Consider the following 20,430-nt stretch of genomic DNA (forward strand, 5'->3'; position numbering starts at 1 on the left):
GGTCAAATAAATTTTCTAGCTAATTACTCTACAATTTTAAGGCAATATGATAGAAAAGTCGCTGCATTCCTTGAGCTATTTCGAGAATGAATCTCATCTACCAAGAAAAATATGGTCCAGGAAGAACATCCGTGTTTGTTCTTTCAACTTTGCAAAATATTGTTTCTTCTAAAGATCAAGTTGTTACTCTTCTTCTTTTCCTTAACGGGGAAATGACTTACCAGGAATGCATCACTGACATATTTTTTTTCACTTTTGGTTCTTTCTGGAGATCAAAAGTTTCATTGACATAGGTTTTGTGTCTTTATTAGACGATATCATAGGAATTTTAGGATTTCGCTGCATATTTACGTCATATCAAAATTTCTATTTACTAACATCAAGATATAAAAAGATATTCTCAAGATTGAACGCCCTGACATTGTCGTTGAAACACCAGAGAGGATACTACCTCTGCTTAAAACCGATGTTGATGACAACTCATCCTAGGAAACATTTCTTTAGTATGACTTTAGGAATAATAAAAATCAAATAAAATTTTATAATATTCAATGAGTCAAAAAATAAATAAACCAATTAAATTATTTATAAAAAATTAGATGGTAGAAATATTGTATATTTATAATTTTATTCTTATGCTTTCTTTTGATAAATTTAAAAATATAATGAAAATAAATTAAAATGTTGTATACAATTGTGTCAAAATATAAATGCACAAATTATGATTTATATAAAAAAAATTAGATGATAGAAATATTTTATGTCTATAATTTTCTTCTTATATTTTTTTAAAATGACTTTAGGAATATATTGAAAATCAATTAAAAATATTGTATTCAATGATTCAAACAATAAATGCAATACTTTAATTAAATTATTTTTGGATTTTTTGAAACAATTTAATTTAATTTTTTATTTTTAGAAATGTAACAAATATTCTAATCGACAAGACAGGAAAGATTTCGGCATTGTGAAAAATAATTAATTATACTGTAATTTTATTACATTACTACATGATATTAATTTATTATCTTGAACACATGTACATTGTGTGTTCACGTCACCTAGTATCTATTTAAAATAAGAATGGTTCACTTAGAAAATTCAACAATAATTTTTAAAAACTAAATGGTAGAAATATTGTATAACTATAATTTTCTTCTTCTTTTTCTTTAGAATGATTTTAGGAATATGATGAAAATCAATTAATTTATTATCTTGAACACATGTACATTGTGTGTGCACGCCATCTAGTAACTAATTAAAATAAGAATAATTCAATTAGAAAAGTTAAAAATAAATTTTACAAAATAAATGGTAGAAATATTGTATAACTATAATTTTCTTCTTGTGTTTTTTTTTTTGAATGATTTTAGGAATATGATGAAAATCAATTAAAATGTTATATAACAATAATTTTCTTCTCGTTTTTTTTTTAAAATTATTTTAGGAATATGATGGAAATCAATTAATTTATTATCTTGAACACATGTACATTGTGTGTGCACGTCACCTAGTAACTAATTAAAATAATAATGATTCACTTAGAAAAGTCAAAAATAATTTTAAAAAAATAAATGGTAGAAATATTGTATAAGTATAGTATTCTTTTCGTGTTTTACTTAGAATGATTTTAGGAATATGATGAAAATCAATTAAAATTTTATAATATTTAATGAGTCAAAAAATAAATACACCAATTAAATGATTTATAAAAAAATAGATTGTAGAAATATTTTATATCTGTACTTTTCTTCTCATGTTTTCTTTTGATAACTTTGAGAATATGATGAAAATAAATTAAAATATTGTATTCAATAAGTCAAATATAAATGCACAGATTATGATTTATATAAAAAAATAGACGATAGAAATATTTTATATCTATAATTTTCTTCTCATATTTTCTTTAAAATGATTTTAGGAATATGATGAAAATCAATTAAAATATTATATTCAATGATTCAAAAAATAAATGCATCAGTTTAATGAATACACAACACATAATTCTCCAAAAATTGAATATCCCAAATTTGATCTTAATTGTGACATCATTTTTCCACACAATGCCAATGCAATTAATACATATAATTCATAGTTTTTGAGCAATATAGTAAATACATAATATAAAAACTTTGTCCACTATTCATAATTTTATAATAGAAATATAAAATTGAATATCCCAAATTTTACCTTAATTGTGAGATCATTTTTCCACACAATGCTCATGCAATTAATACATATTATAAGGGAAAAGGGGTCGCACATAAACAGTTTGAGGTGTTGTCACAAGGTGTTGACAACACCTACAATAACACCTTGAGTAATTTGCAGCGAAATATAATTAAAACGTAAATAAAATAAACAAGCAACCATATAAATAGACTCAATTGATTTAAACAAGAGTATAAAATACTCTTGCAGCGCCTAAGGGCAAAAATTCACTAGAAAACTTTCAAAAAGTTTTACAAACCCTAAAACTAGTTATTATTGTAAAATTCAATTTCTCAAAACAAGTGAGAAAATAAAGAGTAAAAGTTTTCCTAAAACATTATATATGAACTAGAATAACGAAAACGAAGTAAGGAGAAAAACTTGAAGTCAAAACTCGTGAGACAATAACATTGTTCGATCAACAATCTTCGAGTGTTCTTCACGACTTCAAGCATTCACGACCGAGACAAGTTTTCAGAAGATCTGCAGTTCTCTCGTGTGTATGTGAAGCTCTCTGTCACAATCTCACGGTCTCTCTCTTCCAATATATACTTGAATCCTTCCTTGTAGATATTTCTTTGTAGAGATAGGATTCCTTTTATTTGATCATATCAAATCTACACAAATAAAAAAAGATAAAAATTAGATATAATATGATAAATATTCTAATCAGCTTATCAAAATCGCAAATAGGAAATAAATCACATAAAAAAAATTACTTCATGTCCAAGAAAGGCAAAAGATATTTAATAAATTTTTTTCAAAATAGGATGATTTTAAGGAATAAAATATTCCTTTCAATCTCCCCCTTTTTGCCTTTCTGGACAAAACACCTTCAATTCACAAACAAATCAACTAAACTCCCCTTTAATCAAAACTCCCCCTGAATAGATTCTCCCCCTAAGTATATCCAGAGGTGTTGTCGCAAGATGTTGGCAACATCTAGCTATGACACCTTAAATCAGAAACCATAAGAGCAAGGAGAAACATAAACAAGAAATCATATCAGAGTTAACACCAGAAAAAGACAGTTTTGATTAGGATCAGAGAACAAAAACAATACTAAACAAATAACCAATAAAAATCAAACTAAACTAACAAAACCAAAAAGAAAACTAAAACTAAAATTAAAATTGATTGCTCTCGGATTCAGCTTCTTCTGTTTCAGTTCTTTCTCCCCCTTTTTGTTCAGAAGGGCCATCTTCACTTAAAAGAGACTCATAGTGAGCCTTTAACCCTTCGTAATAGGCTAGATCAACCTTACCCTGTGCAATCTTCTGCTCAGCATGCACCAATTGGGCTTGAACAAAATTAGAATCAATGTTCTGTGCAGCAATGGGGGGTACAAAAATTTCAGTGGCAGAGGGGGTGTTGGCAACACCTGCCACAACACCTGCAGCAACACCTGATTCAGACCAAGGTAGGTCTAACTTTCTGTTGCCTCTGAGTAATGCAGGTGTTATCTTCAGCCGTTCTCCTGGTTCAATAAGAGCCTCATCATCATCATTCTCAATCTCTTGAGATAGCAACATAGAATAGATGAGGGATGGATAAGGCATCTTCAATGTTGGTTATGCACAGTCTGCAAAGGCCATGACTGTGTCAAACACAAGTCGACCATAGTTGAAATTGCTTCCTGTGCCAATGGCGTACAAGACTGGAGCCTGATGCTTGGTAACAACAGTGGAATTCCCAGATGGAGTCGATGTCTTGACAGCGGTCTTGTGTAAAACATAGTAGAAGGAGGTGAGTTTGGCAGCCTGCAACTTCTTAGGGTGTGAGGGAAAAACAGTGACTTGACCACCTGTAATGACAGAGGTCATCTCATCCATAGAAGGTAGTGCAGCATCATCACAGGTAAGAGTATGGAGGAATCCATTTATCAACGCAGGACTGAAGGCAAAAATCTCTCCACGCACATACACCTTCCCATACTTTACATATCGCGGATCCTTCACAGATTCAGTCAAATTACAGTAGAATTCTCGAATAATTTGAAAGAGTGGGTGCCCGGTTAGCCAACTTGTGGCTAAGGGCTTTTATGACTCTATGTATAAACAATCTTTGTTTAATATAATTTACATTCATTAATGGTATTTTCTTTATCTTTCTTCATAATGTTATATTGTGATATACTATTGTTGTTTTGATAAAGACCTTGAATATACTATAGTGTAAGTAAGATGAGATAGTGAATAAAGAGAGATCACTATCATGAAACACATCTTATAGTCACTGTATATTCTAAACAGTTCCTAGTCAATTGAGCCATCCGCAAATAAGGTTAATGATCGCTTGAGATCGAGACTAGCATTTGCGATGCCAAGTATGTAGTAACCCGCATTTCTAATTAGTGATTAATGAGTAATTAATCACGTGATCATGTTTAGATTAATTAAAACATGATTAAGTAAGTTCCTGTTGGGATAACGGACTTCAGAAATGGATTCAGAGCACTCGAATTAGTTGAATTGGTTCAGCAGGATCGGACTCTTCGAAGTAGACTTTGGAGGATCCGAAGTGGATCGGAAGCTCCGATCGAGATCGGAAGCTCCGTCGGCGAGATCGGAAGCTCCGATCTGGACCAGGGCACACATCATTGCTTACGTCAGCAAGGTGACGTCATGGCTGATGTAATATAGAGCGATCGGAAGCTCCAAAGGTGCGATCGGAGGTTCCGATTGTGATCGGACGTTCCGAACCGGGATCGGAGGTCCCGAACGCTGTCTATAAATAGAGGGTCCGAGAATTCATTTTCTCGCACCAATTTCCTCTCTTCTCTCTCGATTCCTAAGCCTTCTAACTCAGATCTAGGGAGATCTAGGCGTCCTACGGGAAATCCGGAAGTGGCTTATTGATATAGGCATCGTCGCGAAGCTGTGGTCTAGTTTTGAGGCTATCGACAGCAAAGGGCTAACGACGAACGCAGGTATAGCTTTTGCATCCTAAAAATATTTAGGAGTATGCTTTAGCTTAGTTAAGGCTTTTAGAGCTTTATTGTTGATGCATGGATATTTGCATTGTAGTAGCAGTAGACTGGACTAGTAGGCTTGGAGTATAGGCCAGTGGAGCTAGGTTGTCCAGCAGTGTTAGAGGTACGTAAGTACTGACCGAGATAGCCGGCATGATATATTTGCATGTATGTTGCATGAGTATGTGCTATATGCTTTATCATGTTTTATCATATTTTACCATCTTAGCACATATATGATTTTACGTGTGACTGAATCCGGAGAGATGTGAGTCATTGACAGTCTCCATAGGAAACTATGATCTCATTTTGGACTCGTGTTAGGTATGACAGTTTCCATATGGGACTTGTATCCTGTTTTGGATTCGGGTCAGGATGGGGTTGGCTCAGCCCTGATATGGAGTATACGAGTACCCCGCGGAGTCGCTCTCTAGCCGGTACTGTATATTCTCGGCGCCTTGAGCAAGTGTTTTCACTTGAGTTTTAAATCATCTGTGTGCGCATATTTGTATTTATATCATTGCTTCGTATTGAGCGTTCTAGCTCACGCCCCTGTGTTTGGGTATTGTGTACGTTGTGGCGGGGCAGGTTTGAGGTTGAACGGTACAGGCGGCTCTCAGCAGGATTAAGCTTTGGAGAGTGCGAGGTTGTAGAGGGTAGGGATTTGTTTACCCTGAACCTTCGATTTGGTTGTATAACAGTACTTATACACTTGTGTTATCGCCGGTTGTATTCTGCCGATTGGATTTGTTGTATTTTAATTATCCGCTCTTTACGCTTTAAGCTTTTATTGCGTGCGCTTTTACTATAACTCTGATTAGGTAGTGGATCCGGGTTGGGTCACTACAAAGTACCACGTTTCATTGGTATGAAACATAGAGATGTTCAAAGCATGCAAATGGATATTCATATGATGAATGATCGAACTACCCTATTCGGACTTTTCAAGTGATTATTATTAATTGAGTGGATAAGTCCGCGGTTTTGGTTGTATACCATTAGTCCTTAACTATTTGAAACATCATTGAGACTTTATATGCTAGTACTGTACTTTGACTCGTTTATCGACTCTATGAGGGTCATCAGGTGTCGGGATTGGGTATAGTTATGACACATATAGGAGTCGATGTTTTGTTGTCAAGGATTCACCACACGCTTGCGAGTGTGGATATCCTATGCGATCTGAGGAGATATTAGTGTGACAAATCTCTGGCCAGAGTACTCGATGTGATTTAGGTTACTTGGTTTCCTAGTAGCACATGCGATGTCACTATTTGATCTTCAAGATGCATTGCATAGTTATCAAATCTCGAACGACTCTCGATGTACCAATGGTTGTTGATTCGATCGGGATATATGGATGAAGGGACCGTACTGTAAACTAACCAAAACCTACTGGTTCTTGCAGGCACTATCAGTGATACCTAGGGAATCATGGGGCGATGTTGCTAGACTCTCTTACCATGATTCGATGGGTAAGTCGGAAATTGTTTTTTCGAGTCACAAGGAGTTGTGAGCCCACGGCTAGCTGTATCTGTGGGAACCCGGGTTGCTAATCAAATCTTATAGGGCGATTAGTAACTAAAAATAGTTAATCTGCAAAACCGGACAATTGGCGACGCAAAACCTAACATTTGGCGACGCAAAAGCACGTCGCAAAAAGATCAACAAAATTTTTTTTTTTTTTAAGAACCAAAGTTGCTCGCTCGAGCGAGCCTCACCTCTCGCTCAAGCGAGCGCCTGTCGGGTCTAGGACCCCTTGGCTCGCTCGAGCGAGCCTTGCTCTGTCCTGCTGCTCAAAATATGACTTTTTGCTGTCAAATAGAAGTTTGGGATGCCTCAGCTCTTCTAACAACACCATACATGAATAAGAGAAGATGATAACATCAAAACACAACCCAACATGTTGATCTAATCTTTGACAAGTTACACAATCAAAGACATGCTCTTTACAAACATAATATGAAGGCTAACAAGTACTTCACAACATCATACAAAGTTCTTGTATCATTCTACCATGTTTTAACAACTCAAAGTACAAGTTGTTCTGCTAAAACCCGAGTCCTCACATGCTAAGACTCTCTCTCGAGCTATCCCTATCGCTTTTGACCAGCTCAAGCCCCACCTATTGCCATGCACACATACAAAACAAAGCAATAGCCGGATACCTCCGGTGAGAATAAAATCCCAGTATAAACAACATAATGCGCGAGGTAATAAATGTGAATGCAATGCATATGACAAAAGAGGCTATCAAGCTGATATCAATAGGATATAAGTTCTTGGGATCCCGAGGAAATAAAATCGTCAACAAACACCAACTTACCCAATCAAGGTGAAGTTAAATACTTTATTTCCTCTGACTTTGGTGCAACTATAGTGAGTCTTCTGGCTCTAGAAGTAAGTCTATATTTCGTGCCACTCAACTACAATCCGCCAAATGTCATATGCACTCTAGGCTTTTCAACCCTCTGTGCTTATCAGGCTGGAGTTCAAGATGAATGCAACATGGTCTTTAGGCATTAAATGTTATAAAACACCTTGAACATGTACTTAAATAAGCAAGCAAAACAATCAAATCATTTAATCACATAAAACACATAATCAACCAAGTATGTGATTAACAAGGGAATACTCGAAACAATAGCTATTTCGAGCGTTCTATCCCATCTGGATTAGCTGCCATTTATACTTTTCAATAGCACTTCTGAAAGTATTTCAAATCTGAAATGATAATGATAAATCATATCAAAAGGCTGCTCAATTTCTCAACTCAATCTCAAGTGCAAATGCTAGCAAACCTTGCTTCAAATCCTTCTCGGTTCGAATCGAAGATCTCCAGTTCGGCAACTTCTATATAAAGCTAAACGAAGGTCTCGGAGCGGTGATCGCAGATATATATTTCTTTCAAATTTCTGACAACCGGATCGCAAGATATCGAAGATTTTGCGGAATGAAAAATATAAAAATGGCGTTGGGAACCCTTCAGCCGTGTTCTCTGCCTTTCCTTTCTTTTAATCTGATGATTCATGTGTATAAGAGATAAATATTAGCATATTTGCAGTTTAGTCCCTGAACTTTTGGCTATTTGCAATTCAGTCCCCGGAAAAGCGATTTAATTCAATTTCAATCCTTATTCATTTAAAAATTTTAGAATTTAATTCTAAACTCTAAATATTCCCAAATTAATATTCTCGAATTAAAATTAAATAATCTCGGGCCTTACATTTCTCCCCCACTAAGACATCAGTTCGTCCTTGAAATCATAAGCAAGCTGTATAGACAATCTGTATACACATAAGATAATGAAATAATAGAAAACAGAATAAGAACTCACATCAATGAAACAACTCTGAAAATCTCTGTCTCATGTCTGACTCAGTCTCCCAAGTCGCTTCTTCTGTGCCATGTCGACTCCACTGAACCTTGACTAGCGGAATAATCTTGTTTCTGAGCTGTTTGTCTTTACGATCAAGAATCTGAATAGGCTGCTATAAATAACTAAGAGTCTCATCCAGTTCAGCTTCATCAGGCTGAAGAATATGGGAAGGATCAGGCTGATACTTCCGAAGCATAGAGACATGAAATACATCATGAATACCAGACAAAGATGGAGGAAGAGCGAGTCGATAAGCAAGATCGCCTATCTTCTGGATAATCTCATACGGACCAATAAAACGCGGAGATAATTTTCCTCTCTTGCCAAATCTGACTGTACCTCTAAACGGAGAAATCTTCAAGAAAACTCTATCTCCCTGATCAAAAGATAAAGGTCATCGTCTGATATTCGCATACTTTGTTTTTCTGTCCTGAGCTGTTTTCATTCTTTTCTGAATAAGCTTCACATTTTCATTCATTTCTCGGATCATATCAGGCCCAACATCAGGAACTTCTGAGATATCATCCCAATATAATGGTGATCTGCATTTCTTCCCGTACAATGCTTCAAAAGGAGCCATCTAAATTCTCATCTAATAGCTATTATTATAAGAGAATTCTACAAGTGGTAATGAATCTTGCCAACTAGTACCAAAATCTAGTACTACAGCTCTCAACATATCCTCAAGTGTTTGGATAGTCCGCTCTGACTGTCCGTCTGTTTGAGGATGATAAGATGTACTCAGATACAATTGAGTACCAAGAGCTTGTTGCAAGCTATGCCAAAAGTGTGATGTAAATCTAGGGTCTTGATCTGAAACGATAGATTTAGGCACACCATGTAATCTTACCACTTCTCTGAAGTAGATTTCTGTCATCTGATCATGTCTGTACGCCATTCTGTACGGAATAAAACATGCTGATTTCGTCAAACCATCAATAATCACCCAAATGGCATCGCACCCTCTGGATGAACGTGGTAGCTGTGTAACGAAATCCATGGAAATGTGATCCTATTTCCATTCTGAAACTGATAAACTCTGTAATAGACCACCTGGCTTCTTTCGTTCAGCTTTTACCTGTTGGCAATTCAAAAATATGGATACAAATTCAGTCACATATGACTTCATATGTTTCCACCAATACTGCATCTTCAGATCATTATACATTTTTCTGCCACCAGGATGAATACTGAATCGACTGCTGTGAGCTTCTTCCAATATCTGCTGTTGCAAATCTGAAATATCTGGAACAACAAGTCTGTTATTCACATATAACACATCATCAGCATTGACCTGATATTCAGATTGATGTCCAGATCTGACCATAGCAATTGAATTCTGAATATTCTGATCCTCTTTCTGTGCTTCTTTGATTCATATCAAAAGTTCTGGCTCAGCTTTTATAGCACAAACACGGATAGGTTGCATATCTGTTTCAAATACTAGTCCAGAAATACAACAATCCTCCACCAATTGAGATACACTTATTGTAGACAAGTATAAGGAACATACCTTTCTACTCAAGGCGTCTGCATCTGCATTAGATTTCCCTGGATAATATTTGATCTCGCAATCGAAATCTTTCAATAAATCAAGCCATCTACGCTGTCTCATATTCAATTCTGATTGCGAAAACAGATATTTCAAACTTTTGCGATCAGAAAAGATTTCAAACTTCTCACCATAAAGATAATGTCGCCATATCTTCAATGCAAAGACAATAGCGGCAAGCTCCAAATCATGGATAGGATACCGAGTCTCATGTGGCTTTAACTGTCTCGATGCATAAGCGATAACATGTCCTCATTGCATAAGCACACAACCCAGACCCCTGTGAGAAGCATCACAATATACAACAAAATCACCCGTACCTGATGGAATTGTCAATACAGGTGCACTTGTAAACCTTTTTTTCAATTCCAAGAAACTAGTTTCACACGCTTCAGTCCAGACATACGGCATATTTTTCTGAGTCAATTGCGTAATAGGCTTCGCAATGCTGGAAAAATCTCTGATAAAGCGTCGATAATAACCTGCCAAGCCCATAAAATTCCGTATTTCTAGCACTGATGTAGGTCTAGGCCAATTCAGTACAGCCTCTACCTTGCTTGGATCCACTGAAATCCCATCACCTGAAATAATATGCCCAAGAAACACAACTTTCTGCAACCAAAATTCACATTTCGATAAGTTGGCATATAATTTCTTATTTCTCAAAGTCTGTAAAATGATTCTGAGATGTTCAGCATGATCATGGACATTCTTGAAATATATCAAGATATCATCAATAAAAATAATGACAAAGTCATCCAAGTATTTCTGAAATACCCGATTCATCAATCCCATAAATACTGCAGGAGCATTGGTTAAACCAAAAGGCATGACGATAAATTCATAATGTTCATACCTTGTTCTGAAAGCAGTTTTAGGAATATCTTCTTCTCGTACTCTCAGTTGATGATATCGCATTAAATCAATGCTGAAATCTATCTCTCGGACTGGAGGTAAACCAGGAATTTCATCAGGAAATACATCAGCAAATTCATGCACAACTGGAATATCTATTACTGCTGGACTGGATTTCAATACATCGACTGCATAAATCAGAAATCCATCTGCACCTCTCTGCAATAAACGGGTCATAGATAACACAGATATCAAAGGGATCTTGGCTCGAGAACCCTTACCGTAGAATTTCCATTCTGATGTCATTTCTGGTCTAAATCTGACCACTTTCTGGAAACAATCTACAGTCGCCCTGTACTTGGTTAACATGTCTATACCGACAATACAATCGAAATCTGATAATCCAAGTACTATACAATCTATATCAATCACATTTCCGTCATATTGCAAAGAACAATTTTGAATCATTCGAACAGAGATAATACCTTCACCCAAAGGTGATGAAATAGAGACAACAGTAGGCAATGGCTCAGACGATAAAAAATGCATCATAACAAATTTGTCAGAAATGAATGTATGTGATGCACCTGTATCTATCAAAACATAGGTAGGATAACCATAAATAGAGCAGTTACCTGCTATGACATCGTCAGGTGCTGCCTGAGCCTGTTCCTCAGTAAGTGCAAAAACTCGAGCCTGTTGCCTAGGAGGTTGAGTCACAGTCTGGCTTCCTCCTGCTCGGGGCTGTTGCTGAGGCTGGAATGAATGCACTGTTTGCCTTTCTGCTTGAGGTGTTGGTCGAGAAGAACTTACACCAATAGCTCGTTGAGGACATACCTTGGCATAGTGACCTGGTTGGCGACAAATATTACAATTTCCTAACACACCTCTACACTGTTCAATAGCATGTCGTCCCCCACACTTACCACAAAATACTCCCGACTCACCAGTTCTCTGCCCTGTACCAAATTGCCTCTGTCCACTAGAACTGGAAGAACTACTGCCTGCCCTCTTGAACTGTTTACCTTTCGGCCTGAATCTAAAATACTTTCTGCCACTGCTTCCTCCCTCAAATCTGGGAGATGGTTGCTGAAACTGTGGCGGATTCTGTGGAACTGATGCTGATACAGGCTGTGGAGCTGACTGAGGAATGAATGGTGCTCTTCTTTGTCGCAATAACCCCGCTTCTGCTCCCTTAGCTTTATTCAAGGCGTCAGCAAAAGTATTGGGTCGTCCACTATTCACCAAAGTAAACACATCTGGATTAAGGCCATTGATAAACTGATCTGCCATTATTGCTTCATCAGTCGCTGCTATATGTGGAGCAAACTTCAAAAGACTTGAAAATTTGGCCACATATTCCTCAATATTCAAGTTGCCTTGCCTCAGATTGGCAAATTCAGCAACCTTATCCTTCCTGTAGGAGACTGGAAAGAAACGTTAATAGAATTCAATTTTAAAGACAGTCCAGGTGATAATCGTACCTCGTTGTTCTAATGCCCGTTTTGTTGTAATCCAACAAATTTTGGCAACATCGTGAAGTTGATGTATTGCCAATCGGATACGACGATCATCGGTATAATCAATTGATTCAAACAGTTGTTCTATATCTTCAAGCCAATTTTCACAATCAACTGAGTTTTCTGTTCCTTTCAATTTTGGCGGTTTGAATGACTGAAATCGCTTCAACAAATTCTCCATTGGAGTAGCAGTAGGATCCATAGGATCAGAAAATGTACTACCCTGTGCATTCTGAAGTTCAGCAACTGGCGGTGGTACTGGTGCTGGTTCAGCCTGAGGAACCGCTAATGGATATCTAGTGGCCGGTGCTTTACGAGGAGGCATATCTGATTGTCAAGCAGATTAGTGCATAAACAATATCATATGCAGCAATTTATTCCATCCTTCTCTGATAAGAATTCTCATGCATTCTCATGAGAATTCAGGTTCTGACTGAGGATAATCTGGAATACAATTGCATATATAGCATGCAGTAGCAATAAAAGCACATAATCATGCAATCACATAATTATTGCAATATAAAGCATGCTAGCAAATAGTGCACATAATCAGATACAACATGTAATCTCATGTAATGTCAAACAATCAGACAGACTCAATCTACCTCGCTCATCAACTTCTATCTAAATCCAGAAACTTACGCTCTGATACCACCTGTTGTGGGGACTCGGGTTGCCAATCAAATCTTATAGGGCGATTAGTAACTAAAAATAGTTAATCTGCAAAACCGGACAATTGGCGACGCAAAACCTAACATTTGGCGACGCAAAAGCACGTCGCAAAAATATCAACAAATTTTTTTTTTTTAAGAACCAAAGTGGCTCGCTCGAGCGAGCCTCACCTCTTGCTCGAGCGAGCGCCTCTCGGGTCTAGGACCCCTTGGCTCGCTCGAGCGAGCTGCGCTCTGTCCGGCTGCTCAAAATCTGACTTTTTGCTGTCAAATAGAAGTTTGGGATGCCTCAGCTCTTCTAACAACACCATACATGAATAAGAGAAGATGATAACATCAAAACACAACCCAACATGTATATCTAATCTTTGACAAGTTACACAATCAAAGATATGCTCTTTACAAACATAATATGAAGGCTAACAAGTACTTGACAACATCATACAAAGTTCTTGTATCATTCTACCATGTTTCAACAACTCAAAGTACAAGTTGTTCTGCTAAAACCCGAGTCCTCACATGCTAAGACTCTCTCTCGAGCTATCCCTGTCGCTTCTGACCAGCTCCTGTCCCACCTATTGCCATGCACACATACAAAACAAAGCAATAGTCGGATACCTCCGGTGAAAATAAAATCCCAGTATAAACAACATAATGCGCGAGATAATAAACGTGAATGCAATGCATATGACAAAAGAGGCTATCAAGCTGATACCAATAGGATATAAGTTCTTGGGATCCCGAGGAAATAAAATCGTCAACAAACACCAACTCACCCAATCAAGGTGAAGTTAAATACTTCATTTCCTCTGACTTTGGTGCAACTATAGTGAGTTTTCTGGCTCTGGAAGTAAGTCTACATTCCGTGCCACTCAACTACAATCCCCCAAACGTCATATGCACTCTAGGCTTTTCAACCCTCTGTGCTTATCAGGCTGGATTTCAAGATGAATGCAACATGGTCTTTATGCATTAAATGCTATAAAACACCTTGAACATGTACTTAAATAAGCAAGCAAAACAATCAAATCATTTAATCACATAAAACACATAATCAACCAAGTATGTGATTAACAAGGGAATACTCAAAACAATAGCTATTTCGAGCATTCTATCCCATCTGGATTAGCTGCCATTTATACCTTTCAATAGCATTTCTGAAAGTATTTCAAATCTGCAATGACATCAATGATAAATCATATCAAAAAGCTGCTCAACTTCTCAACTCAATCTCAAGTGCAAATGCTAGCAAACCTTGCTTCAAATCCTTCTCGATTTTCCTAGTGTTGGGTATCCTGGGTTGGAATTTGAAAGCTCTTTGGTCTTCATTGAGTCCAATTCATGAGCATGACAAAATGAAATTTTGGAGTTGTGAATGTGAGTTTCTTCGACTGCTGGTTTTTCTAGTACTTGTTTATGATTGATGATGGCGAGGATTGAAGCATGAGGAGCCTCTCGTGTGACATTTACTTGTTGCCCATAATGTCTAAACTCTTTGCATATCCATCTTTATGAACGAAATGGATGTTGGTTTTACCCTACACTTGATTACAAACCAAAATATTGGTTACTTTCTAATTCGAGGCTCCCAATCCTTACAAGTGTTGCCTCCACCTATTATATTGTCTGTTTTTTCGCAAAATTTGTTTCGTTGGCGTGACTAGCAATCATATATATATAACCAGTAATTCAGATATCTGAATGGACGATTGATACAATTTGAGACATTTAAAACGACAAATGAAAGAATGATCGCAAGCGATCGAGGATATGTTTGATTAGAACAATATCAATAGACTCTGAATTCCTTCTAAGCATTTAATCGCCAGATAATTGCATGTGAATTACATGTATACCGAATGCAATTACTAAAGTAAGAGGACTACAACTAAACTGATTCCCATTTACTATGTTACACCAGCTGATCAACGATGAACGCTCATCAAAAGATACATGTCGTTCACATGTATGTATATATTAACATTAGATGGAGTGAAACGAAGAACACAAGATCTAAACCACATAGACGACATCATCATTTGCATCTCCTTTTGGTTTCTCCATAGGCAACCACCCCCATCACAGTCATAGTGTAACCAGCAATACCAATAAATGTTACGGGGTTGCGAAAAATAAGTATGGAAATGACAACGGCTACTGCACCCTTTGCGTTGCCTAATACCTGATCGAGAATAACAAATAGTGATTCATATATATCAACAAATTTTTCGTTCAATATTTAATGATTTCAATTCTTCAGAGGTATTGGAATTAAGATTTTGCGGGTCATGTCCGCATGTAGAAGCTACACTGCCTTAAATCAATATCAAGCAGATAAAGAGAACCTGGAGTGTTAATGCACTTGTATGCTTAGTGACCAAGAAATTGCACAAGTTGGCTCCATAAGCCATAGTTGAATTAAGTAAAAGAAGAAGCCACATGAATTTGTGTTTGATTCCAAGTGAAATTGTGACTTCCAATACATCAGGTTCCATCACAAGGGCTGCTGGAAGCAAAACTACAACCGCGATTGGGGACATGTAAAGCATCAAATTCATGGAGTTCAACTTTTCCCTGCAACATCACAAGGGGGGGAATGATGATTTCGTAGAGAAATGAGGTACTTCAAGTCGTATGCTAGATGAGGATATAGATATATAACGAAAATGTATGTAAAAGCATAACAATTGAAGGTTATGTATTTCTTTATTTTGATTTGACATGCCAGCTAAGCATACCCTTCATTTGAGAGGAGAACTCCCTGTAGCACAGACTTGAAAGCCCTTGCTGCGGTTGCACCTATACACATGATAAATCCGTACAAATGAAAGCTTGGCTCGCCCTGCAACCAATTAATTATATGAGCATTAGTTCACATGTGGCAATAGGCAGAGGAGGTGATAGAGAAACCAAAGTGCCACAATAACAAAAATTGCTTTAGGTTTTAAAGAATTTGACAGATAAATTTGCAAGCCACGCGACACACTCGGTAGAAAGTTGGTAATTTTGTTGGCATGAATATTTTATTTATGTTCAGAAACTCCCATCCAGATCTGATCTCAAAAGATCAAATATGGTGCAGCAGAATCAAGAAAAAGAGGAGAAAAGCATGCATACCCCACTGGCAATGACAACCCCAGCAACCACAGGCACAAGACAAGCATAGGTAACCCATGCCTCCCGCTTAAGGGTCATCATATAAGCGAAGAATGCAGTAAAAAAGGGGGTGGTGGCACCCACAGCTTGATTAAAGGATACTGGCAAATATTTCAAGGAAATGTTGCCACCCACCACAGAGCCACAGAAAACGACGCTGAGAGTGGAGATCCTCAAGAACTGAGACCTGGATTTGATCCTCTGCATCGGCACAATTTTGAGAAACACGATAGAGATGTAACTGAGTACCGCACAGGCGGACATGTGGCACATTGTGAGGAAAACAGGAAAGGCAAATCCATAACTTGAGAGCAGGAACTTGTTGAGAAGGAGGACACCAATGTTGGTCGAGTACCATAGGAGTATGAGGGAGGTCACCAGAATGGCCTGTTTTCGAGATTGAATCGATGATGATGATGACATTTCTTTCTTTCTTTGTTTCTTTCTTTCTTTGCTTCTTTTTATTATTAAAAAAAAAGTATTTGGTTGGTTGGAAAGGCCCTCAACTGTTTTGTGTTTCAAGATTCAAGAATGGGAGTGAATTGAGGATGGAAATGGAATATACTATATTACATCGTTTGATTTGAGGTATGACATAAGTAATATATAGTTGAGTAATATAATATAATAAAAAATAAATAAAAAATGATAGTTAAAATAGTATTGGATATGATTGATAGATTATAGTATATTTGATTTGATTGATTAAATTTTATATAAAAATGTTAAATGACTATTTTGTCCTTTTAACAATAAATAAAATAAAATTTATATTATTTATAAGGGGTAATATAGTAATTTAAATTCAATTATTTGATTGATGTGAGATAAATAATTAATGATTTGATTGATGTAAAATAAATAGTTAATATATACATAAATAATATGATGAGAATAACGTGGGATGAGATTGAATGAGTTATGCATATATTAGTAATACGATAAATAAAACGATGCCTTACTAGTATTCTCTCTACTACTATATTAAGTGGTTCTATTCTATTCTATTATAATGCTAAAACACTATACATAGAATCTAAACAACTCAAAATCAAATCAAAATTTTACGCATATGAACTCATTTTTAACTCAAACTAAATTATTCCCTTCAAACTCATATATCACGTTTGGGGTTTAAAATACTCGATGTTTAATGGCTAAAAGTTGAGGGGGCATTTTGAAATTTGAACGAAATTGTCTCCTAATTATTAATTAATTAATGGCCGTTAAAGTTTGAGAGGAAGAGTTGGTAAAAACTTTAAATGCACTTTAGATTAGATATTGGCAATGGCACCCACCCCCAAGTAAGTACTCAAAACACAAAATATAAGCTTAAATGTAAAAATATTCTGACTAGGAAACTATAAACCATTGTCGACTGCTCGGTTTTCACAGGTTCAAGCATTTTTCTTGGTTTCTCTCGTTTTATTGATTGATGATTACTATTGTACTTAATGCTGGCTCTTATGCTTGCAAAATCTTTGATGGGTTTTTAGAATTTTGACTAGTTCTTTCATGTGATCGACAAGTAAAGGTTTGTGTCTTCTTGGTAGATGAACGAACTCGGGCGGAAATTACCAAGTTCTGTAATTTTTCAATTTATTCTATGAGTGTCCCTTCTTCTTCTTCTTCTTTTCGTTGGGAAGAATTTGAAAACTCAGTTGGATACAGATCACGAGTCGGTTCCGAAACTTACAAAAGTATCAGCCCGAGGTAACTATTATTATTATAGCAAACATGCAGGAGTTTGAGTCTTATGAAAGAGTTTGGTAAATTGCAAAATCAAAATATGGTTGTTCCTAGTACTAAGCAGAATTCAAGAATCGGTTTCCGGGGACTGCTCTGATTTCTTTCTTTTTGGTGATATCTGCTGATTTTTCCACATTCAGTTGCTGCATTAATGTTTTATTGATTATTAGATTCTGATTGTTTCTTGAAAAAGATGGTTGGCAGCATCGGCTTCACTAGCAACAAGCCGTTTGTGAACGGGCTTGCACCAAACCATAATGTCCCGGAAGAAAAACTTGATGAACTCCGAAGATACTTGGGCAAGGTGGATGGCGATCTTTTGAAGATTGTTGGTGTTGGGGCAGGTGCTTGGGGAAGTGTTTTTGCAGCATTGCTTCAAGATAGCTATGGCCAATTTCGAGATAAAGTACAAATTAGGATATGGAGGAGGGCTGGAAGAGCTGTCGATAAAGCAACGGCTGAGCGATTGTTTGAAGTGATAAATTCAAGAGAAGACGTGTTGAGGAGATTGATAAGGCGATGCGCGTATCTGAAGTATGTTGAGGCTCGTTTGGGCGACCGGACGTTGTATGCTGATGAGATTTTAAAGGATGGATTCTGTCTTAACATGATTGATACTCCACTTTGTCCTATGAAGGTCGTGACCAACTTGCAAGAGGCTGTTTGGGATGCCGATATAGTAATTAATGGATTACCTTCAACAGAAACTCGCCATGTTTTTGATGAAATTAGTAGATATTGGAAGGAGAGAATTACCACGCCAGTGATACTATCCTTGGCAAAGGGTATAGAGGCTGAGTTGGCCCCTTTTCCTCGCATAATTACTCCTACACAAATGATCAATCAAGCCAGTAAGATCTCACTTGTTATGCTTCTCTTCTGTATTTATTATTGTTATTTGGCTATAGTTAAGTATTCAGCATCATCTGGCAGCTGGAATCCCAATCGAAAACATTTTGTATCTCGGTGGACCAAATATTGCTTCGGAGATTTACAACAAGGAATATGCTAATGCTCGTATATGTGGTGCTGAAAAATGGAGGTTGCCTCTTGCAAAGTTCTTAAGGCAGCCTCAATTCATTGTATGGGATAATAGTGATCTTGTGACGCATGAAGTTATGGGAGGCCTTAAAAATGTTTATGCCATTGGAGCTGGTAATCTCCATCTCCATTTAAACATTAACTCTTGAATCTCAAATAAATCGTGCTTGTATTCAGCTGATTCCATGTATATTCTTATGATAGTTGCAAAATATTAACTTGGTTTTCCTCAGGTATGGTGGCAGCTCTAACTAATGAAAGTGCGACCAGCAAATCTGTATATTTTGCACATTGCACATCGGAAATGATATTCATAACACATTTGTTGGCTGAAGAACCTGAGAAGCTTGCAGGTCCTTTGCTCGCAGACACATACGTCACCTTATTAAAAGGTCGCAATGCATGGTACGGACATATGATAGCCAAGGGACAGCTGAGCTTGGACGTGGGCGATAGCATCAGTGGCAAAGGAAATATTCAGGTCTGTTTCAAACTATTAGATATGCATATGCATATTCATTATATTATATTTACTTAAATTTCTAAAAATATTTTCCAGGGAGTTTCAGCTATCCAAGCGTTTTACGAACTTCTAAGTCAGCCAAGTTTGAGTGTGCCGCACCCTGAAGCGAACAAGCCAGTAGCCCCAGTGGAGCTCTGCCCCATTTTAAAAACTCTGTATAGAGCTCTCATAACAAGGTAATTTTGTTAGTTCATGATATGATCAAGAAAGCATAAAGTTGATGTGTGAATAATTTTGTTGGCATGTGAAAGGGAGCAAGGAGTGCAAGCAATTCTTGAAGCTCTGAGAGATGAACACTTGAACGATCCACGTGATCGCATTGAGATCGCACAAAGCCATGCCTTCTACAGGCCTTCACTTCTGGGCCAGCTTTGAGCATAATACTAATGATTTACAGACACTGAGAAATGAACCAGATCTTTAATCTTGGTCCATTTTTGGTATTCAATGTTTGATGATTTGGCTTTTGTTTTGTCTCGTAAAGCAAGCTTTGATTTGGATCACTGCCATTTTGAAACCGAGCAATTCAATGTTATTCTTTCCAATTTTACATCTTTCCTATCAAAGGTTTTAAAAAAGGCAACAAAATTGCATGTCTTCCACGCCACAAGTAAACATACTAATTCCACAATTTTGACATAATTCTAATTCGAATCCATTTGAACTAAAATTCATTTTTTTATTAAAAAAATCTTTAAATTTATTATAACATCACAATTTACAAATAACTAATTGTATTATATACAATTTTAAAAAAAAAGCAGCACATAACTCACGAGTCAATTATTTATTTATTTTT

The 20,430-nt window shown here is 36.6% G+C and overlaps 2 protein-coding genes across 5 annotated transcripts; one reads left to right on the plus strand and one right to left on the minus strand.

The window, feature by feature from the left end:
- Positions 1-14,955: 14,955 nt before the first annotated feature.
- LOC140879626 (UDP-URONIC ACID TRANSPORTER 1-like) lies at positions 14,956-16,867 on the minus strand. The gene is made up of 4 exons (XM_073283422.1): positions 16,280-16,867; positions 15,901-16,004; positions 15,508-15,736; positions 14,956-15,344 (listed from the first exon to the last, which is right to left on the minus strand). Exons 1-4 carry the CDS (start codon positions 16,739-16,741, stop codon positions 15,198-15,200), a joined length of 942 nt encoding a protein of 313 aa, XP_073139523.1. The 5' UTR covers positions 16,742-16,867; the 3' UTR covers positions 14,956-15,197.
- On the plus strand, positions 16,783-20,288 carry LOC140879625 (probable glycerol-3-phosphate dehydrogenase [NAD(+)] 1, cytosolic). 4 transcript variants are annotated; one of them, XM_073283420.1, is made up of 6 exons: positions 16,783-16,906; positions 18,261-18,918; positions 19,001-19,222; positions 19,342-19,589; positions 19,668-19,807; positions 19,883-20,288. In XM_073283420.1, exons 2-6 carry the CDS (start codon positions 18,261-18,263, stop codon positions 20,004-20,006), a joined length of 1,392 nt encoding a protein of 463 aa, XP_073139521.1. In that variant the 5' UTR covers positions 16,783-16,906; the 3' UTR covers positions 20,007-20,288. The 4 variants fall into 4 exon arrangements, with proteins under 4 accessions (XP_073139521.1, XP_073139518.1, XP_073139519.1 ...); XM_073283417.1 differs by lacking the exon at positions 16,783-16,906 and adding an exon at positions 17,361-17,622; XM_073283418.1 differs by lacking the exon at positions 16,783-16,906 and adding an exon at positions 17,601-17,713.
- The last annotated feature ends 142 nt before the right edge of the window (positions 20,289-20,430 follow it).

This window comes from Henckelia pumila, chromosome 2 (genome assembly GCF_033568475.1).
Source record: "Henckelia pumila isolate YLH828 chromosome 2, ASM3356847v2, whole genome shotgun sequence".
NCBI classification, from domain to species: Eukaryota; Viridiplantae; Streptophyta; class Magnoliopsida; order Lamiales; family Gesneriaceae; genus Henckelia; species Henckelia pumila.